This window comes from Coffea arabica, chromosome 11c (genome assembly GCF_036785885.1).
Source record: "Coffea arabica cultivar ET-39 chromosome 11c, Coffea Arabica ET-39 HiFi, whole genome shotgun sequence".
In the NCBI taxonomy this organism is placed as follows: domain Eukaryota; kingdom Viridiplantae; phylum Streptophyta; class Magnoliopsida; order Gentianales; family Rubiaceae; genus Coffea; species Coffea arabica.
The window spans coordinates 39,634,992-39,657,105 of record NC_092330.1 but is presented as its reverse complement, the minus strand read 5'-3'; the positions used below and the strand labels follow the sequence as shown (position 1 = coordinate 39,657,105).

Sequence of the window (22,114 nt, the reverse complement as noted above, 5' to 3'; positions counted from 1 at the left end):
CTAACCAAATGACAGCACCAGCCCCAAGCCTTGCTGATCCCTCCTCTCAATCCTATTCCTCTATCCATCTCCCACACTCCTTTTTAAAGTCACGAGACTCTCTGTTCCTCTCTCTCACTCTCTCTCTCTCACATATCTATATGCTTTTTCAATTGGAAAGAAATGTATCAAGAAAGGGTGGCAGTAGAACTGCGAGAGAGATTTTTATAAGCTCCTTTCTTCATCATCACTCAACAACTCAACTACCCCTTCTCTCTACATTTCAGTCCCAAACTGAAGTCTTATAATTCCCCAAGTTTTAGTTATTATCCCTTCATCTGTAGAACAATTTTTTAACCTCATATTTCCTTCTGTCCTTCTCTGTCGGTCGGTGCCATGTAGGTTTCCAACACACACACTCACACTCACACACAAGAACAACAACATTCACACATACATACTTTTTTCCGTTTATCTTCTTCCTTATGTCTTGTTTCTTTAAGCAAATTTTGCATTTTTGTTATTTCTTGCCCTTTATTTGTATTTTCCAGGAGATCAGAAGAAAACCCGCTAGACCTCAACAACTTACCAGAGGATTATAGTAAAGATGGCAAGCAAGTCATAGAAGACAGCTCTTCATATGCTGCTGGTACATCACTTTGTCTAGTGTACTATTTGAATGTCCCTCACTCATGAGTTCATATATCATCATCTTTTCCTCCCCCAACTCAAAAATAAAGATGGTTGTCAAAGAGAATAAGATCTTTCCGTGATTTTAACTTGAAGTAATCAACGAGAATCAGCTAAACCTTTTCCTTTCCCTTCTGTTACATTTAAAACAAAATATTACACTTTTGGATTTCCTTAAACCATTCCTGACTTCTTTGCTTTTGTGTAAAAAGAGTCTAAAGACATGATAAATTTTTTTTTTAATGGAATGCCCTTTTTTCCCTACTGCGATTCAAGACTTCTTTTTTCTTACTACTTTCTTCTATCTGTTGATGATTTTGGACTTGATCGCAGAGCCTAGCTAGCTAGGTGGAAGTTTTTTCTTTCTGTTGTTCTTTTTTTTTTTTGGTTTTTTTTTTCTTTTCAATTAATAGTTGAATTCATCTTGTGCTGCTTAGTGGCCTTAGGGTTGTCTATGGTGGTTTAGTAAGGTACAAAAGAATGGTCTCATCAAGGTTTCTTGAATTGGCATTTTTGCAGCAGGCTATAGGAGAAAGAAAAGCGGCGCTAAGGATGGAAAAGATGACAGTGGGAAGGTCTACGAATGTAGGTTTTGCTCCCTCAAGTTCTGCAAGTCTCAAGCTCTTGGGGGACACATGAATCGTCACCGCCAGGGCAAGTCTTTTCAATTTATTCCCACTTAATTTTTTTTTATATCTAATTGCCAGTAATAAGTTCCATATATAAGAAGTATATTTATTTATCCGTTTGTTCCAAATTCCAACCAAGACTGATGGAGTAAGAATTAAAGTGAAGTCTTGAGTCAGTTGACATTATTAAATTTGTTTAACTTGGACAGAGTAAATTCCTCCAATGATTTTCCATGAAACGAAGTCATGTCAATCTTGTTTTCCACGAAAAAACAGAAAATTTTAAGAGGGAATTTTTTTTGCTGAAATTCTTGGTGGGGTTTGGGTTTGTTTCATTCAGCAAAATTTTGATCTGATATGATTTGATGTTTTGTTGTATATTTGTTCGTCAGAGAGGGAGACAGAAACACTGAACCGGGCTCGTCAGCTGGTCTTCAATAACGATCCCTTATTAGGACAAGGACCTCATCACCACCACCACCACCACCTAGGGTATGTATGCTCTTCTTGCTGTGCCACTGCCATCTGTCTAGTCTTTTCTTTTCTCCTCAGTTTTCCCTAAGATTACTTTCATTGATAGACACAGATTTTGATGAGGTTATGTATACCACCTAAAAATTGCAAGTTTTAATGTTTTTGGCACCAAAACATTTGATCCTTTTAGGCCCTCATGATAAATCCCACTTTCATAGTCAAATGGTGTCTTTCTTTCTTTTTTTCCATTTTTTACTAGGGCTTTTAGTCCACCTAGTATAAAAAAGTTTTCAGCTGATGCAACTACTTTTCTTGGCACCAAAACCTTTCTAGGCAAAGGGGCTATTTTTATAATTTACTTCTTTGAGACGGACTCTTGATAGCTTTAGCGTTGTTCTATTCTTGATCATTTTCATCATACATGTACGAATGAGCGTGTAATATATAATAAGCAGCCAGCCAATGCAACAAGGAGGCTTTCATCAAACCGCGAATTTAAGTGATCCAACAATGCCATTTCGATCAGTCTACCCAACAAGGCTATTCTCGGGTTCCACCCCCACCTTGCTTCCACAAGGGCAACCATCACCTCAGTCACCCTACATGTATTCATCGCCTTCCCGGCTCGTTCCCTTTCCATCCCAGTTTCCAGCCGTGAACGACTACTTCGTCGGCCATGTCGTCCAGGGGGGAAACGCTGCTTACTCAAGCTGCAGTCCTAACCAAGCAGAAATTACTGGTAACAACTACACTTGCATTGGTGCACCGGTTATAGGGCACGCATTTAATGGAAGCATCACCCGAGGGAGTAGTACTACTGATCATCATGCCTCAGGAGGAGGAGGAGTTGGTGCTGATGATGTTGGTGGGGGTCGTAGTAGAGAAATGACACTGTATAATAATCATGACGAAGGATTAAATTGGGGACGGAGCGGCAGCTGCACAGGAGGAGCAGGAGGGACGACACAGAAACGTTTGGATCCTTCATTGATCAATCGGTTTCAAGATGGATTCTAGTAGTAATTAGTATTAGCTAGAGTTGTTATTGGTATCGGTTTTTTTTTTTTTTTTTTTTTTGGGGTGAAGTGACAGTGGTCTGGCTGACAAACCACTCAGACAAGAGCGAAGGAGAATCCCAACAAACTGACAATGGAGGGGTCGGGGAGAAAGAGAGAAGTTTTGGTTTTTCTACAGGTCTGGAAACAGCTTTAAAAGAGCTAGGACTTATGCTCGCAAGATGGTTTGGCTGGAAGCTAGGTGGGACTTGGGGAGGGATTGGCTGGATGAGAGACTTTGGGAGGATTGTCTTGGAATGTAAGGTTAGACCATACTAGAACGAATTGTCTGTAGAATGGGAACTAGACATGAGGAGAATTGCTCGTGCAAATGAGACTGGGACTTGGATTTGAACTGAAAGTAAACAAAAACCCTTTTGCTTTTCGTTCCATGCATGAGATTTGTTCTTGCTTAAACACAGACTCTCTCTCTCTCTCATGTTTAGTGGCTTTCATCATCTATGTGGATCTTCTATTGACGGTAATTAGTAATTACTAGCATTTAAACATGAAGCCCTATCTGAAATCCACAATATGCAATTCAAGTTCTCATGATATAAATTTCATTCATTTCTAAAGCAATTTGGTGCTAATTATCATTCCATTATTAAGTCTAGCTTTTTGCAAATGATTGTGAAGATGTCCCAGGGAATTTTTTTTCCAATATCTTTCTCCATTTTACCTCTTCATTTTTAACATTAAAGAGTTTTATTTCTATGCTTAATTGGAGCTCAAGTCAAGAGCTATAACTTTTGGAAGTATGAATTCTTTTTGAAAACTCACTTGCCGATTCTACAGAAACATTTACGTTAATATATGATCATAATCGAAATCTTTAAAAGAGATAGCAAGTATCCAAAGAAAATAAACCATGCTATTCACAAGGTTGTAACGGCAGTAAGGCGTTTCTATCAAAGAGTTTAAAATTAACATTTTGGATAACTGTTTTTAACATTTTCGGATGTGACTTCTTGATAATAATTCTCCAAGAATTTTCGATTGAGTTGACTAAATGATGAAAAAAACACAATGCATACTTAATTCATATCTAGGATTTTTTTTCAGTCCTTATTGTGATTTAACATATCACATGAACTTGTAAGAGAAATATATTTTTACACCAACAAGTATATACACTATTCAATGATTGTTTTTGTTTAGAAACTTGTAGAAGCAATTTTGACCAAGCAATTTTCTTGATCTTGTATAATAGATCAATTACGATGGGAAGGGATATTAGCCTCATTAACAACTAATTCTAAGAGGGCTTATTTATATTAATTTATTCCCATTTATAGGGTGTGTTCACTTATGCATATACGGTTTATAGTATATGTACCCCTCCCATTTGAGATGAAGAAAATTATTATTTAGCTTAAGAAACTGCAAATAAATCAAATATCACCAAGAAAGTAAATATATGACTAAAAGCTCAGTTACGACGGACAATTATTCTATCTCTTGGGAAAAGCATTTCTAAGTGCCCAAGTACAATTTCTATTACATTATAAAATCTCAAATACAAGTGTTCAAAAGATGACCAAGAGAAAAACTAATGAGTTATAATGAGCTGTTACTGTAACATTTCCCGAAACTCCACTATTCCATATAAAGTGATGCAAAGGTTCCTTAAAGCTTATAAAGGTAGTTTAATTCGCTAATAAGGCCCCAGTTTTCTAGTAATGTTAGAGAAAAAGGATATGATGGACAATGCTAGATTTTGGGTTGCAGCTACACACCACAGAAGTGTAGTTTATGATCTAACAATACATTTGTTCCTGTGTTACTTTTTGTATACTAATCACTATGGCTCTTACAGAAAATGGAGAAAGATTATTGAATATGGTTTAACTCGGAAGAAAAGCAGATGAAAAGGTATGATTCTTCTCTTTTCTCCAATGAAGCATTGTAATTTGCGTTTCTTGATAGCAGTCCCTTGGTTTTACACCCTCTATTAAACTCTTCATAGTCTCATTTGGCAAGTGAGGATGTTTATGATTTTTTTTTTATTCTCAAATTTCTAATGTTTTAAATACTTTCAGAGGTTTATGATCAGTTTACAGAAATCGTCGTCGGACCAAATAAAAAAAATTAAATGGGGGTATAACAATTAAGACAACTGACCTAGCTATTCACCCTTTGCTCTTGTGTTTGATGAAACCAAAAATCAATAACAGTACTGCTGAACGATGTCCATGTCGATGTCTTCTAACCCAGAGTTCACTCCAGGCCTAGCTAGCTTGATGCTTTAAAGTTTAAACCGCAGTCATCAGACTCCATTGGTTGGTCATTGATATAATCAAACAAAGACCCGGATACATTTGCGGACAAATATTTTTCGGCTAAAAGCTGCATCAGTTTTTTTTTTTTCCCCTTGGTTAATGAGAATCAATCACTGAGAACAGCTATCTAGCTAGAAGTGCCAAAACTAGGATCCAAGTGTGCTTGAGCCCAGAAGATGGACTCTAATTGGCAGGTCAACTCTTATAGAGCTGTTAATTAACAAAGACATATGGAAGTAAAAACCTAACACTAGCTCTAACATGACTTGTGAACTCATACACTGCACTAGGTTATCCTGGACTACACTTAACCAGCATCGCTGTGTGCATGTGTGTGTGTGTTTGTGATTATTTTTAAAAATCAGTGCTATCCATAATATTGATTTGGGTAATGACCAAGGTCAAGTGAAAGGAAAGAAAAAGAAGAGACCAATTTTGCATGAATTTCTTCCGCAATTGTTCGGTCTCTTCTTTTTCTTCCCTCTGATTTTACCATTATGTTTTTTTTTTTTTTTGGGGAGCTTATGCAATAGCAAGCACAAACATAGAAATGAGCGCATGATGATCCTCGTGCTAATTGGTTTGATTTATGAAACATTATTTTACATTTTATCGAGGATCCTCTCAAATTTAGAAGTGTAATATCAAAATAATCGTACAAAATGTTAAAGCTATTATGTGAAACAAACTTAGAAAATTGCTAATTTTTCATGCTATGGTTAGTTCTCTGCAAGATAAACAAATGAACTTTTTTTTTTTAGACACTACAAATGGTGTTGCACATTTATTCACAAAATATTCATGAAGCATTATACAGTGACAATAATGCCACATATTCCTTCAAAGTATTTGATCAGTTCAGTTTTGGGATAAAGATTGATCAAGACGTGGGAAGCAACAATTAAAAACCTAACCCTCTTATACTCTCCCGAGGCTTAAAATGTAACTCGTCGTCGCCCTGAGCTAACATTCTATCAGGTCTCTAGCTATATATATGTACAAATTGAATTACAATTTGCAGGATGCGCCTGCAATCCTCGCAGTTATTACGCTTTACCACTAACTTTAACTAAAGGTGACAACCCTTCCTTGTCCATTAGTTGTTTGACATGGTTCAACTTGGTTGGGTCCCAAATCCGATTGTAAGTATGCTAAAAACTTAGAGTTAGGGACCCTTTTGCAACTTGTCCCCACATGATATATTATAGTGAAATGTTTTGCTCATTACTGTTGCACTACAAGAGAGCTACAGAAGCACTACGTGTTGCGTCTCTCTCCAGGCCGGCTGAGATCCCGAGATTTTGTTTTAAAGTAAGGTACAAAACTGTTGATTGACAAACATCTCCTTGGCCATCATCCAATGCTAAGATGATGGAAGGGATCAGGGAGAGATTGTGGACCGAAATAAGCAGTGTTACAAATAGGTCAGAAACTACACTAAAAAAGTTGCACCTCTGCTTCTCCATATATATTGAATCTGAAAGAGAGTGCAATTTGCAAATTGGCAGCAGCAAAAGTCGACGGCTACACCGCTACTAAAGAAAAAGACTATATAGACACTGAGCTCCTTCCTCCCTCCCTCCAATTACACCAAGTCCAATATTTATAGTATAGTAGTAGTAGTGTTAGGGATGTTTAAAGCTGCTGCATTGGCATGAGGCTTGAACCCTTCTAGCTTTAAGCTTAATTTTAAAGTATAGGAACACTGGTTGTGATCTTTTCTTCTCCAGATTCTGACATTCATACCTCATTCAGGCTTAGCAGCCTTTGCAGCAGTTTCTTACTCTCTTTCACACATTGCACTAGTGGTATACATCTAGCTAATTAAACATGCATGGCTGGTGATTATGTGATCATATTCATTCGCATGAAGATAAGTCTTAAAGTCTTTATACCGCAATAGGAGAATATATCCGTATTATTACATATTGCCATAATCATCTTCATAGAAACCCTAAACTCTAGACTAATAGTATCTACTATTTTAATCCAAATAGATAGGGATACATGAAAGAGGGGCAACAACAGTAATCGTTCTAAATAATTATTTGAAGTAGGAGAGATGCTCGCATGTAGGATTTTAATGGCAATTGGGGGTAGTTCAACTGGTAAGATTGTTTAGCTTGTGTAAGGGAAGTTTGAGTTTGAGTCCTGCTGCTAGCAAACCGTCTACGTCACTTATAAAATATGCTCGTTACTTGGTCTAACTTTGGAAATGGCTAACCTTTTCCTCTGATAACATTTTTTGTTCCATTTATTACCAAAGAAAAAAAAAAAGAAAAAAGATTGGAAAGGTTGAATTGATTATGTGTATATAATAGAGACTACTATACTAATGTGATAGTAGTTCAAGTTTTTCATGTCCTGCTACGTTTTTCATGTAGAGATGCTCCTTAATAATATGTGCTCCGTTCTGTATATGTTCGGTTCTCGAGCTCAACCTACTTTTGCTCGTGCTTTAATATCTTTCTCTGTCTCAGTCTGAGTTTAAGTAATTGTCTTACTTTTATCACTTGATTTCAAGTTCGTACAGGGAACTAATGTTCGGATCAGAGATGCATGACACTGAGATGAATGTCTTCCTGGGGCGGCATAATAAAATTATGGTCGTACATTTCTTAAAAGTAATGAAAAGCAAAGTGAACATGGGGATAGCCGAGGAGATGAGATGGCATCCCTGTCGCAAAGAGTTCAGCAAATAGTCTGCTGGTCTCTCTTTAAACATTGATACTACTTCAACTTGATAAAATCATTTGCATATTGTTAAAGAAATACAGGAAAATTCCTCAACTTGTATTAATTTCTCAATAAACATAATGCTTTACATTTTAAAATCTTTGGAATAATTATAATTTAAGGTTCAAGAACACTTATTTCACTATACAATGATTAATTCAATTTGAAAATATGATACAACGATACTTAATTTAATTTGATTTGAAGGTTACGATACTTGAAAAAGAAGGGTTAAATACCAAAAACCCCCCTGTGATTTGCCTAATGTTCACTTTACCTCCCTATGATTTGGAAACCTACAATTTGACTCCCTGTCGTTTCAACTAAAGTAAAAGTCTAACGGAAAACATCTAAACTAACGTCTGAAAGGAAAATGTCAAAATTGCCCCTTTATAAGGGTTTTGCGTTAAGTACCAAAAACCCCCCCCGTGGTTTGTCAAATGTACACTTTATCTCCCTATGGTTTGAAAATATACAATTTAACTCCCTGTCGTTTCACTTAAAGTGAAAATCTAACAGAAATTCCGTTAAATACACTTTAGTTGAAATGACAGGGAGTCAAATTGTAGGTTTCCGAACCATAGGGAGGTAAAGTGAACATTAGGCAAACCACAGGGAGGTTTTTGGTATTTAACCCAAAAAAGAACTATATAATCTCTCAGAAGTATACAGTTCCTGTGCCATAAATTTTATTCTCCTAGTTCAATCTTGAAATACCATAGGATAGTATGAGCAACTACAAGTGGTTGTTTTTGAAATGCCTTAAGATAAAACTTCAGAACTTCAACTGTCACAGAAAAATCTTCAGTTGGGTGTTTCATCATGTTAGTAGATAACATCAATAGACAACTATTGCAACAAAAAGGTTATATGATTTTTAAAATTGATCTGGATATATTTCAACCTAGTCATCAAAAAAGGCAGGTTCCATTTTAATTTGTCCATTACTATAAAAACCACCTATCACCATCTCTTAGTACCATCACCAATTTCTTTCCTCTCTTAGCGAAGAATTTCGGGACATAAATGGGATTCCTCCTTGAAAACGAAAACCCATTGCCTTCCCGTTAACCATCCTCACCAGAATTAATGAATCCCTTTTTAAATCTCTACTTTTGGTATAAATCGTAGAGGCCAAGACCAAGGATCTCATTATCACGCATTCACTCAAGAATTCAATCGATATCTTCTTCCACTAGAAGTTTGAAGTTAAAAGTTTTCGTGGAAAGCTCATTAATTGTCTTCCCTAAAATGAGAATGGAAAGAAAGTAAAGCAGAAGATCTTCATCTTGACCAATGGAAATATGTCCGCATTAGTAAAAAAAACGAAATTCAAGACGAAAACGACTGTTCATTTCAATAAAATCAAATGTAGTTTCAAAGTCGATCTCTCTCAGCACGGGGTTGGTTGAGTCCCACATGATCAAATATCATTATATATATATATATATCAGTCATTATCGTCCAAATGAAATGGCTCTAGCTTCTCCCTTTATTGAATTTTGTTTACTTGTGAAGTTGCGACCTTAGTTTCTCCTGCTAACTATTGTTACATCTCTTTCATTCACTACGATACACACATGTGTGTAGGTTTCTTGAATTTTCATCTAAGAGGATGTCCTTTTCGAAGAGGACGTGGGGGTTTAAAATTGCATGGGAATAAGGTTAAAGAAAGGTGGAAATTGACATAAATTGAGATAGACAAGAATAACTGTCCCAATGCTGCATTCTTGTGCAAAGTGTGGGATGCAACATGACCAGACGAGGTATCAATGAAAATTCAGGTATCCTTGCATATATAACCTCGAGGGAGTCCGTAGAATTTTGCAATCAGTGTGTGTAGTGCGTGCAGATGATATATATATATATATATATCTGTGTGTGTGTAGATAAGAGGCACATAGAAAAGCAGCCACAGGTGATTTTTGGGTAATGGTTGTGACTGATGGGATCATGGGGCTGGCTTTGTTGTGTGGACGGGTTTGTTCAGCTGTTTACTCAGCTTCTTGTTCCATCGCTTTATCATGCAGCACTTTGTCATGTTGTTGGACTTTTATGTCTCTTCCAGAAGATGATGCAGCATAGGACAAAAAGATTTCAAACAAGTTTTTGTTGTCCTCGTCAGAAAGAAACAAGGAACAAATTTTGGAGCATTGTTTATATAAAATAATAATAATAATAGCAGTCGCAGCAAAAATTTGAAAAATGAAAAGTTCTCATTTCATATATTTGTACGAGTCATATACTTTTTTATTGTTGTTATGGCTTTATGCTCTATAGTTGTCCCCTCCGTGTATATACTTAGGTCAATTTTCCCTTCCCCAAACATAATCTTTTCCTCTTATTCATTGAGAGATTAATTCCTGTTTTCTTTGTAATTCTAAGTTACTGGCTTCACTCCCTCTTGGACAACAAAGTTCTGATTGATCTTCCTGTGATCATTTCTGATTGAGAATTTGATAGAATGGAGTATTCATGTGTATCTTAGAACATAATTATTTTTTTCAGGAAAAAAAACTCCGATTCCCTTTATGTTTCACAAATACACTATCCAAATTATATTTCTGTACTCATCAAAGTACAGAAATTAAGGCAAAAACCTGAAACATCATATAAGCTTCTTCCACTGGTCTTTAACCATTCAACTTTGGTTCAATGGCTAGGGATAACCTTTTTAGTGCATTACAAGAAATTCAAAGCCAGCGCACTTGTCTGATTTGAAAGCTCATCCTCAAACTCCCATACAAGTTCAGATGGGCTCCCTCTCCCCCATAGGATAGGAGTAGTGTAGATTAGTATCGGAAGACGCAAAAAAAAAAAAAAAAAAAAAAATTTGCACTGGTCTTTTTCCTAATAATATTACTTCTCTTTATTGCATCCGTTAAATGTCCGAGTATTGTTTGTGGGAAGTGCAATTCTAGTATGCTGCTGGAAGAACTTCTTATACCCAATTTCTTTCGATCTTTAATGAGATTTGCGCAGTTCTGCATTTCACCATCAATATTGAAACATATGGGTAATCAGCTTTGTACGATAGAATAGGCCCAGTCCAATTACTTAGACCCAGGCTTTTAAAATTTCAGCCCACCCAAAGATCCTAAAATCCAATGTCAACCGACTAGGAAATTGCAGGAGTAGAAGTAACAAGAAAGACAAGGAGTCGAGGACAATCTTTGTTGCATTGAATGACAGGCCTGTACATATTCAATACGGACTATTCATTCCAAATTAAGTGCCAGGGCAGAGTATGGCAAATGGCACACTTCCAATGTAATCTATCCCCACAATCTTTGCAAAGCATATCATTTCCCTGAAAATGTTCATAAGTAGGAAAATGTTATAGTTTTTGACAAATTTAAAGGAGGATGGAAATTGTCAGTGAGCTCTGAAAATTCATTCCATTGAAAACATATTGGAGCATCCAACAGAAAGGGAAATTAGAAGTAACAGGTGTTACTGGAGGATAATAAAAATATATACACGCATATTCCTGTAGGACTTGTCCAATATTTCCTCTTCCTTAACTCAGGACCACCATTTCAGCCTGTGATACCCTTGTTTTTAACAACACAAAGGCATTCAACCGTCTCAACCTCCTCTCCAGTCCTCAAGCCAATCAAAAGGAAAATATGAAATGGGTATTAGTTAAATCAACTCTTAGCTAGCTCGAGCTTCACTGCTAAAGTTGAAATTTACCAACTCAGCAGCAGCACGAGCAGCAGCTGATGCACGCTCTGCTGCAGCTATAGCAGCTCGAGCTTTCTCCAATGGATCAGATGATTGCGACCTTGTTTCTTTGCTTTCAGTCTTTGGTTCCACGCTTTGATCCTTAAGAGAGGGTGGTTTAGGCTTGTTGGTGGCCAACCGGGGTATATTGTTGACTGCAACTGCAGATTGATTGGAATGCCCTTGTTGACCATTTAAAGATGTATTTGAATGCTCCAGAATAGGTGGACTGTGGACAGCGCTTGATTGAGAAACAGACAAAGAAGGTGCAGCTATGTGCTTTGGTCCGTTCTACAAATGTACATCACAAACCAAAAGAAGCACTATTATGTACAGATGAAGAAAAAGAAGGTAAATGTTTTGAAGGCAAAACTGGTGCATATGTTAATATCAGCCAACCACACAGACTTAGGAGTGAAACATATAGATAATTCACAAGCAGGGATGACAATGCTATCGAATACTTCAGATGATATAAAATTTACCATTGGTATCTCTGAATAGAGAATGATGATTCATGTGGTTGAGAGTCTCTACACCACAACTCATCATCACTTAGGATTAATAGCAGGAACTCTTGGGTAGATCCGGGTCCATATAAACCATAGCTTCAAGTGCTTATATCATGTGAACCAAATTTGTACCTTTTAGAACAGTACAAGCACTTAAAACTATAGTCCACTCCTAAAGCAGGTATATCCAAGATTTTTGTAATAGTTAGCTACTAGCCCGAATAAGCTATATAAGTGGATTGCTTATCTGTTTGCCTATCTCTCTTTCCATTCACCAGCTTGAACGTGATCAGATTATCAAGTTCTGTAGATGCTTCAAACTTGGGATTATGAGAGAGTAATCCAATCATCAACAGGGAAGGAAAGAAGAGTTTTCTTCCCCCACCGCCCCCCCCCCTCTCTCTTTCTCTCTTCCGGAAAAAGTATCTGACTGTCTAGACAGATAGGAAAATAGACATCTCATTGTTCTTTTCTATTATAACCTCTTACATTCAGCATTGATTCCACTTGTTCTGGCTTAGTCTGTAGCAATCTACAAAACAGATTCAAGTCACTTCCAATTCCTTCAGACCATAAGTCTTAGGACCTTTCAATAGTTTCCCCAGCTACCTCTCCCTTTGAACCTTTTGTTTATTCTCTCAATTTGAGTAAGAAAATCCAGTTAAATTCTGCTAGCATAAGAATAATTGAGCAGAAGGTTGATGATGGGACACAAACTATTGGTTAGAATCACAATTGTTCAGTATTAAAGCATCAATAGACCCAACTATGAACGAGATGAACTTTTTCACCTCCCCCCTCCCCATCCACCCTTCCTTGGCCCCAACTCAAAGTAAAACAAAAGATGTGTAAAAGCAAAGAGCACCTAGGAGTCTAAAAATCAGGGTCCAACATCCCCTAAGTGACTGCAAGCCCTTAAGCAGTTTGATTTGAAGAGCAACTGATTCTAGAGATCGAGTCAATAGTACCAGCAAAGAAATTCATATTAAGTCATTACCAGAAGGTCCTCAGGTTTTTTAGAAAATTCTGCTTCAGTTTTGGAAGAATTCCAGTTTACATTGTATTCTCGTGCAATTTCCTTCAGAATATTCATCTTCACTTCTGCAGATGGTGCACTAACTGAAAGTTTCTCAATAATCTGACAATTCAGAGAAAAGAAAATGAAATTAAGAAAAGGGAATCTACAAAATACATCTAGAACTTTAGTGAAAGATAAAAGATAAAGCAAATTAACTGTACGGTAGACACTAGTGTCAGGCCGAAGCTCAGAAGCAGCAGCAATGAACTCCTTTCCATATTTTGCAGCAAATAAATTACGAACATGTACTAAATCGGGTAAATCCGAACATCTAGGAGCAGCAAAGATTATGCTGGCCACAGCTTCACGCAATTCAGAAGGACACTCCCTATTTCATAAAATTAAAAAAAAAAAAAAAAACAGAAAGTGCAAAGTTAACCATAGCAATCTTTAATGTCTAGAAGTAAAGGGATCAATAAGTTAGAGATTAGTCAACCACAATGACTGTATCCCAATGGCCAGATAAAGTTTGCATGATCCTGTCCAAGTATTATGGAAAAAACTTGTAATTTAGTGGTTTTCTGTCTTTCACTAACTCTCATCACATCTAACAATAGGTGCCAGGATAGCCATGAGAACATTACAGTGAAAAATCTCGTCACTGAATCATTGATATGCAGGCTAAACACAGATGATGCAAGCTTCCATGGAGTAAGGCAGAAGAATATAACTCTTTTTCGTAAAAGCATAAAGGAAACATAACCTAGAAAAGATCACTAAGGTCAACTGTAACAGACCAACAGCTGCAAGTGAGCACAAACAGTACTTATTTAAAATACAAGAGTAGACATACTCAGCCAAGTTTCAACCTACTTACCTTTGGCTTTCAAGAATGGGAACACGGGCAAGAACAAATTCACAGAACATTTCCAAGATCTCGTATGCATCCCAGATATTTCGCTCTCGTATAACATGCTCCACCTAACCAACAAATACATACGTTAAATACAAGTAAGCTTTGCATTAGAATGGCAAAAAAGAAGAGCCAATACACGAGCAATAACAACAGAATTATACCCTTATTCGCGCAATTGATTCTTGGCCAGCTTGGAGAAATTGGGCAATCTCCTTCCGCATAATCTTGAGCTGCCCATCTCTCTTGTTTTGCAGCAATTTTATACGGGAAATAGTCAATGTCAAGCATGTTTTACTACAAAAACACTGATCAAGATTAATTTTTACCCAAAAAGAAACATAACAATCAACTTACTACAGCAATTCAGAAAGATATGAGTTAACAATGATGCTCTTGCATATGATATCTGGATAAGTCAAAGCTCTAAATAAATACAAAGCTGCAAAAATCTAGCTTTGCATCCAACACCAAAATTCATATTTATTTAAGCATAAAACACGATTACTTTCCTAGAATAAATCAAGCATGCATTGGTAAACAATTTTTCCAACGCATCATAACACCTGTATAGGAATATATTACATGATTAAGGATGAGTATGACGAAAGGATTAATAAGCAAAATAAAAACATGGTTTTTCTCAGAAAACAAAAACTCATAAAAAAAAAGTAAATTTGGCTTAAAGATACACAAGAAAAAAAATCCCCAATAAAGAATAAAGGTTGCTAAATTGATTCGAGAAGGAAACAAACGGGAATATCTAAAAGATATAGTAAATTGCGAATAAAAAGGATAAGTGGAGCTGTGAACTAACCATTTTTGGCCGAGGAGTCCTCTGTTGAAGAGTTGATTCAATAGCGACATCAATCAAGATTTGAGATTCTTGTAGATTAGATTTATGTCAATTAAGAGTTCAATTACTAAGAAAAATTTAGAGGGCTCCGACTTATGATCATCGATCAGCGAGAGGTGGCAACTAAGATTAGGAGGCCCGAGCTCTGTTTGGTGCTTGGTAAAACCTCAAATTTACAGATGGGTCCTTGAAGTTATCGGTTAATATTAATTTTGCCCTCGAAGTTTGGGGAATCATAGATTGTCCCGGAGAGTTGAATGAAGTCTATATTAGTCTCATTATTTCAAAATTCTCGGCCGATGATTTTAGTTTTATAATTCGCAATTGATATATGTGTTGGTGATGTGTACAAAAGTTGAGGTATAGGGTTTGTTTTCCAGTACAAGCACATTCTTGTGTTAATTGAATAAGATAAACTTAACAAATAGGTGTACGAACCTTGTAGGGTGATTCGTGTATTTAGAAATTACTTTCATTTAATAATCTTACCTTTCTTTCTGTTTAGAAATTGAAAAATGGCATCATTAATTGGTTACTACATGCCTAGCCATCTTAAAAGACACATTTGAAAGTAGGATTACTTTCAAAGTTCTTGGATAATGATTTATTGGTCTTTCTAACACCGTTTGCATCTTTTCATGGCTTTCGTGTATTTGTTACAACTGGGTAAATGGAATTGTTTGCTTTGATAGACTACAGGAGGAGCACGCCAGAAGACTACTAGTTTCGAGACAATCAGATCCCTTAGGCCGTCTAGGGTCTTTTTGCTTCATAAATGGTGCTGTGGAAATGGTTGAGAAGTCACAGTTGCTTGAAATGCCCAACACAGATCAGGCCCTTTTGTTCTTAGAGTGCCTTGCTGTGCTACAAGGAGTACCAATGGCTTACCATTATTTCTAAATGAAATTCTTGGGGGTTTCTTTCCCCAGTTAGGAACTGTTTTATGTGATGATTCCAGGGGTGTTTCTTTTCCCACACAAATATGTGATGTACTGACTTAATTATTTTTATTTTATGCAATCCTTTTATTACCAAAAAAAGAAATTCTTAGGGGCTTCTATGTTTTATACTTCTCATTCCGTAAGGGGAACTGAGATGATTTATTAATCTTATCTCCATGGAAAAGCACAAGTATGATACACCACTTTCACAGAGTTACAGGAGAAGGCCTGACTTTGTGCATGTAAACCCATCGTCTAATATCCCCCTCAAACTTAGCTAAGAAATACTAAAATTCACATAAAAAAGTCAGAACAATAGAGCTACAAAGCTGTCTGTTTTCATATTCTCAATCATTCATCCTTATAGGTCCTCATAAGTTGGCTGCTGATGTAAAAACATGGTTCTTGATCAGAGGCATTCTTTTTAATCAAACTGATGCAACCTCTCCTTTACGGAAAGCTATATCCCAGAACTTATCGTTTCTGAATGCTACTGCTTTATATCTTGTGATGAAGAATCTTGTTTCTTTTCTCCGAAGTTTGTAGCATCAACTTTCATTTTCCTAAACTACATAGCTGTTGGGCATTGAATACTTTGTTACCGAGGAAACAAATGATCTCTTTCTCCTGGTTGCAGAACAGTCGCAAGCTGTGACTTAGGAAAGAATGAAACTGATGGCTGCAAGATGACAGCGAAACAAATAGAACAGCTTGAATAATTCAATGCTGAAGAAAAGGATTAAACTAGTTCTTCATGGAGCATCGAGAATCAAGCCAGGATATTATGTCACTGAGTACTTCTAAAATTCTATCATCAGGTTCCCCTTCCAGAATGGAGTGATATGCACCTTCATAAAGCTTCAGAGTTTTGTCCTTGCTAGATGCCCTCTCGTATAGAAATTTGCTAACTTGAGGATCAGTTACTTTATCAGCAGCACCATGAAGAATCAGCATTGGAGATGCAACCTGCATGATACCAAAGACAGTTTAATTCAGAATTAAGACTCAAAACTTCATTCGGTATTTCATGTAGTCTATGTGTAATAGCATATTGAAATGAGATCAGGCTCTCAAAGAAGCAATGGATACTAACCTTATCTACTTGTGACTCTATATATCTTGTTGCGTTCAGAAGCTCGACAGCAGTCTTTAATCGCGTTTGATCAGAGTAGCAAATTACATTGTAGTCAGCCTTTGAAAGAAGGAAAGGAAAGAAAGTCTCTTCAGCACATATTTTCCATCAAGCATATAAATAAAGTCACAGAAACTTTGCAAGCCAAGATATTTAATTGGCTGACTTCAAGGAAACCATTGGCTATCAGGCTGCTACACTAATATGAACCAGCTCATGATGTTGGGTACATCTTTATTTATTGTTGTAGAGAATTCACTAATACACGATAATAAGATCCCATACAGAGATCACCACGTACTTCAGCAAGATTGCAAATTTTAGCAAAACAAGAGAATGTGAATTAAGGCCCCAAATGCAAGATATCAGAATAAATAGTCAACTTTGATGTTACAAATATTTCTTGTTTGAACTCTAATTATGGTAGAACTGCAAGATTTGAAGGCTTTTTTTAAAGTCAAAATTTTCAATTTATGCCGTTTTAGCACCAGCTTTGTTTTTCCCTGTTCATATTCTAACATCTTACATTAATTAAAACGATTTCTCCATGATGTGAAATCAATCCACAGAATCATGTCAGTGTAACACGCCAGGCACTATCATAGTTTCTGATTAGTGTAGAGTAGAATGTAAATCATCCACTATATGGAAAGAAACTTTAGTTGGATGTGTTCACAAAACTTAAAAATGTTTCATCTTGTTCGCTGAAGACATATGACAAACAACATAAGCTTCAAGGCTTACATGTTCTGATAGAGATATGTTTCACCACATGATATCCCATTATACAGAAACCACAGATTGTCATAAGTTTTCCACTATAATGTATTATTAGTATCTTTGACCGTGTAAAGCATGATTTAGTTTTTTACATTTCTCCTATTTCATATTAACTACAAGTTTATCATCCAGCAGCTGTTAAGCCAATGGTGGGAAGTATCAGTCCATAAATGTTGTAGTTTTCAAAGTTTAACAGACATTAATACAGAAAGGAGAGAACAAACCATTTTTCTCTTCTTCAACTCTCTGAATGCTAGCTCTGCTAAATCTTTCTGGGGAACAAGCTTTGCTGTTGGCATAACCTTAGATAAAAGAATCAAGATTTTCTGAAGGGGAACTGGAGGAGTCATTTCCTCTGCAATCTAAGTAGCAGCTCAAGGTCAGCAAATAATTTTGTAGGAAAATTAAAATGCTTGATTTATAATATTTAAACTTTGATTATAGTGCCTTTTAAAGGATTGTGGATGATCGTCAATACAGAATAACTTTTCCTCAGTTACAATAGTGAAAAGCAAACCCCCCCCCTCCCCCCCAACAACAAAATAAAAAGCTTTTCCCTTCACAATTTGTACAAGTTTTTTGTGAGGATATTGGATGCTGAAGTTTGGGAATGTGCAAAGATTATAGGTTGAGAATCAATTCAATACCAATGAGCAATAGGCATATAGTAATGCAGAATTTCATTACTCTCCTAACTGCAAAGAAAATCAGCAGGGCCGATCTGGAGATATTATGACATTTCACAAATACACTGTCATAAGACTACAATTCAAACATCTCCGAAAGTACAAACAGCATTTGACAGAAAGAGAGCAGAAACTATAAAAGACTGCACTTCTGTGAATGAATTTTATCATTGCATATGAATCCCGTAGTCCTGGAGTTAAGTATTGTTTATTTACTACCCAAGAAAATTGTGTGAAAGGTTCTTCACTTTAATGGTACAGTTTACATTACAATCATATTGTCATAAGGAATCCAGAACTAGAAAAGCTTACCTAACTCCCTTCCTATCATCTTCTTATTCTTTTCTTTTTCTGGGGGCAGGGGAGGACATGTTTGCTTCAGTTAAGTGGTTGAAACATTTACTTCGAGAAGATTGGCCAAATAAAGTAGTCAAACTGTGCAAGTTTGAAACCACAAATTATCATGAAGTTCAAGCTGGTAAAGCACGAAGGCTTTAGAGTGCATTACCTTACACATTGGTGCTACAAGAATTATGCCATCCCATTCATTTGGATCCTTCAGCAGAGCTTTTAGGGCAATTGCTCCCCCCATCGACTGACCAAATACAAAGCGTGGAAGCCCTACTATCTCTGGCCTTCCTGCCACATTGTTCCAAACTAGCTTCGGTGATGTTACATTGAAATATTCTCAACAGAGTTATATGAACTGCATAATTAAACAGGTCAATAATGTGAATGCAGTATACTCTAGGCAAGCAGAATGTTGAAAATATCTGATTGCTTTCGGATTATTATTGCAGTTTTGGAGAGCAGCATCAGTTCAATTTAGATAAAAGGGATGATTTTCAAGGTCTCCGATTCTTTGATTGTCCCAGTGATTGAGACAGCAAAAAGAAGCAATTTACAGCAGACCTTTGATTATATTGTATAACTCGAGTGCATTATTCACTATGCCATCAAAGCTTGGGACATAACCATGCAATCCTTCAGATAGACCAAAACCTGGGTGGTCAATCGCATAAACACCATAGCCAGAAGCAGCAATGTACTTAGCTATACCTGAAACACCAAATTTTGAGTAGATGAGATACATATCCAATTCCCAAACGCATCAAAGATGGACTTCAAAGCAGATTAATGGCTTGAAGCAATGGATTCTATGGAAGATCCTATTACATACCTTCAAAGAAAAAAGTACAAGTATCCCCATATCCATGGCAAAAACATAAAGCACCTTTAATTCGTACACCAGGCTTTGGCAACCAACTTTTACAGAAAATTTCTTGGCCCTTTGAATTTATTTCATACCACTGCAAAACCCATAATTTTTTACAGCTAAGGAAAGAGTTAAAATAACAAAGTAACAAAACGCATTAAGTTTGCATTTTGTAAAAAAGGATACAATTTTGAGCAGCCTGATCTAATCAATCAGAAGTTCTATTCTTTTTTAATATTCAACTGTCTATATTTTTGGTTTTATCCAGCACGTTCATTAAGTTATTTGGAAATGTCAGTAAGTCACAATCAATTCAATTGAAGTGCATTACAGCTGTAATATGCAACAACTGGAAATTCATTAATCTTCTCTAGAAATCAAAAGCTAAAGCTGCTAAATATGGAACTAAATTTTAGACATAATACATTTCTATGCAATACATGTTCTGTTCTCAAAGCAGCATGATTACTTACCTCATCTGTTCTGATCCCACTTGAAGCCATCTTGCAAACATTTCAACAGTTCAAGAAAAAAAAAAAAGGAACAACAATAATCAAAATTCAAGACAAAGAAAATACCATATTGACTTCAACTATAGCTCAAACAGTAAAAAGCGATGTAATTTTCAATACATAAAAATATACCTTAAACAAGACATGATCAAGCTGCTGCTGAACATTACTGAAAGCCAATCTGACCCTTCTTCGAGCAGGAGCAAAATCCAGGTTCTGGGAAGCAATTGAGTTCAGCTCATCACTGACACCTTCGATCTTTGGCTTCTTTTTCTGGGCCATCATGATCACAGTCTCCCTCATTCTTGGAGTTAATGTAACACTTGGCCGGAAAATCATATTGGATGAAGCAAGATTTTGGTCAAAAGGGGACAATTTTGGCGGCACCAGTGGCCGGAAAGTTGAAGTCAGAGCAAGTTTCATGTTGGATCAGAGTTGAAAAGTGCAGCATACAATAGTCCACGGGAAAAAGGGGAAAGAAACAGATGTGAAGTTATTTGAAATAGTCCACGAGTAGCGTATTGGAGCACTAAACTATTTAAAGGCGGCATGTGCTACCAACAACGTGTTAAATTATCACCGGATAGCTGACACCACTAACCTAAACTATCGGCTGAGAGGCCAATTGGTTAGATGGATCGGATCTTTTTTAAAAATTAATTAACGTTTGTATGACGTTATAATTATTTTATATTTTTATAAATTTTAAAAATAGTAAAATTAAGTTTTTAGATATATTTGGTCAATCATACAAAATGTTACAAAAAAAAAAAAAATTAGGCTTGCAGTCAAATATACACCTAAAAATTATATATAAAAATGTGAATTTATGTCTAAAATATGTATATTCTCCAAAATTACTTAAAAAACTAAATTCAAACAAATCATATCCAATTCGAGATCCTTTTGTTTAGAATATGGCTTTTTAATGCAAGTTAGGATTGTTGATAATAAATTGATAAGATGATAGGGATGGGAATTTCTTGATTTAGAGATTATTTAGAGAAGGGAATGATTTTGATTTTTACATTAAGTGAATGGCACTTTTTTTTTTATTAACAAATGAAAATTTTATAATTTAGATAATTCAAATTATGTTTCAAAAAAAAGAAAATTTTGAAAATCGAGTCAAATAGTTGAATCGAATTATTAGTTTGACCCATTTTTGTGTAATTTTAACTGATTTTTGACTGCCGTGATTTTATGTTCCTAACCAATTCAAAAAAAAAGATCAGTTCACGATTGAATTAGTTGGACAGTTCAGTCCGAGCCGAATCTAGCAGCACTGGCGACCACCACTTACCGATCAGTGTCAAATTGGCAATTTTTTTTTCTGGTTGAGTTTAATTAATAGTACACCATTTTGTGGAAAACGTGGATCGACACCATAGCCAACTACCGCTACTACTCCTGGTGTAGAATCGCACAAGGGTCCACAGACGTCATCATCGTTGATGCGTTTAGTGGCATTTGTTAGTCTGCTCCACAAAGTCGTAATTGTAACGTTTATCAGACATATTTTAATTAATGAGAACTAATATTGCAGCAGTAATTAGTTATCTTTGCTTTAGCGTTTTAATTGACAAACTTGTCAATCAAATTAGTTACCTCTATTTCCTTTAGATTGATTACAGTGGTATTATTTTGACAGAGAAGTAGCTGAACAAGTTGTGCAGCGTAAATAGCTTACATATAATTTTGGCTTGAAAGAAAAACCATGATAATTAGATTTATCTATTATTTTTTTTAAATGTTTTTAGCTAAAACGAAAAACAATCAACAGTAAGACTCTAATTAGCCTCTTGGTGACTTAATTGAGACGTATAGATTAATAAATGAATCGTCTTACTAACTAAATTTCTTGTTGGTGCAGGATTAATACTAGAATATTGTTCATTCTATGTTTGTACTTTGTAGTCCCTTCTTATTGATCCGGTAGTCTTTTTTTTTCGGAAACGATAAATCTAATCTATCCTA

At 36.0% G+C, this 22,114-nt stretch overlaps 3 protein-coding genes across 8 annotated transcripts; 1 reads left to right on the top strand and 2 right to left on the bottom strand.

Moving 5' to 3' along the window:
- Nucleotides 1–86: 86 nt before the first annotated feature.
- Nucleotides 87–2,899, top strand: LOC113715480 (zinc finger protein JAGGED-like). Its single transcript, XM_027239688.2, has 5 exons — nt 87–377; nt 531–628; nt 1,189–1,323; nt 1,691–1,790; nt 2,228–2,899. Coding segments are annotated over exons 1-5 (897 nt in total). The 5' UTR covers nt 87–375; the 3' UTR covers nt 2,790–2,899.
- Nucleotides 2,900–11,224: 8,325 nt separating this feature from the next.
- On the bottom strand, nt 11,225–15,006 carry LOC113717280 (uncharacterized). Of its 3 annotated transcripts, none has more exons than XM_027242046.2 (6): nt 14,832–15,006; nt 14,179–14,311; nt 13,979–14,082; nt 13,318–13,489; nt 13,081–13,221; nt 11,225–11,862 (listed from the first exon to the last, which is right to left on the bottom strand). In XM_027242046.2, the coding sequence occupies exons 1-6, from the start codon at nt 14,879–14,881 to the stop codon at nt 11,503–11,505; spliced, it is 960 nt and encodes a 319-aa protein (XP_027097847.1). In that variant the 5' UTR covers nt 14,882–15,006; the 3' UTR covers nt 11,225–11,502. The 3 variants fall into 3 exon arrangements, with proteins under 3 accessions (XP_027097847.1, XP_027097848.1, XP_027097849.1); XM_027242047.2 differs by having other exon boundaries at nt 14,179–14,322; nt 14,832–15,003; XM_027242048.2 differs by having other exon boundaries at nt 14,179–14,259; nt 14,832–14,986.
- A 945-nt stretch (nt 15,007–15,951) lies between these two features.
- Nucleotides 15,952–20,664, bottom strand: LOC113717269 (caffeoylshikimate esterase-like). Of its 4 annotated transcripts, XM_072071200.1 has the most exons (9): nt 20,270–20,664; nt 20,051–20,128; nt 19,590–19,719; nt 19,322–19,468; nt 18,918–19,048; nt 17,948–18,085; nt 16,905–17,003; nt 16,660–16,777; nt 15,952–16,490 (listed from the first exon to the last, which is right to left on the bottom strand). In XM_072071200.1, exons 1-9 carry the CDS (start codon nt 20,558–20,560, stop codon nt 16,468–16,470), a joined length of 1,155 nt encoding a protein of 384 aa, XP_071927301.1. In that variant the 5' UTR covers nt 20,561–20,664; the 3' UTR covers nt 15,952–16,467. The 4 variants fall into 4 exon arrangements, with proteins under 4 accessions (XP_071927301.1, XP_027097822.1, XP_027097824.1 ...); XM_027242021.2 differs by having other exon boundaries at nt 15,952–16,777; nt 20,270–20,660; XM_027242023.2 differs by having other exon boundaries at nt 15,952–16,777; nt 20,099–20,128; nt 20,270–20,659.
- Nucleotides 20,665–22,114: the final 1,450 nt, after the last annotated feature.

Excerpts from the sequence above, each read along its gene's own strand:
- LOC113715480 (XM_027239688.2), top strand. Across the intron at positions 1,324-1,690 it reads CATGAATCGTCACCGCCAGG|AGAGGGAGACAGAAACACTG; the intron begins GCAAGTCTTTTC and ends TTTGTTCGTCAG. Across the intron at positions 1,791-2,227 it reads CACCACCACCACCACCTAGG|CCAGCCAATGCAACAAGGAG; the intron begins GTATGTATGCTC and ends TATAATAAGCAG.
- LOC113717280 (XM_027242046.2), bottom strand. The coding sequence starts at position 14,881 with ATGTCGCTATTGAATCAACTCTTCAACAGAGGACTCCTCGGCCAAAAA. Across the intron at positions 13,222-13,317 it reads ACACTAGTGTCTACCGTACA|ATTATTGAGAAACTTTCAGT; the intron begins GTTAATTTGCTT and ends CTGAATTGTCAG. Across the intron at positions 11,863-13,080 it reads AAAAACCTGAGGACCTTCTG|AACGGACCAAAGCACATAGC; the intron begins GTAATGACTTAA and ends GTACATTTGTAG.
- LOC113717269 (XM_027242021.2), bottom strand. The coding sequence starts at position 20,560 with ATGAAACTTGCTCTGACTTCAACTTTCCGGCCACTGGTGCCGCCAAAA. Across the intron at positions 20,129-20,269 it reads TTGATCATGTCTTGTTTAAG|ATGGCTTCAAGTGGGATCAG; the intron begins GTATATTTTTAT and ends AATGTTTGCAAG. Across the intron at positions 17,004-17,947 it reads AGTTGAAGAAGAGAAAAATG|GCTGACTACAATGTAATTTG; the intron begins GTTTGTTCTCTC and ends CTTCTTTCAAAG.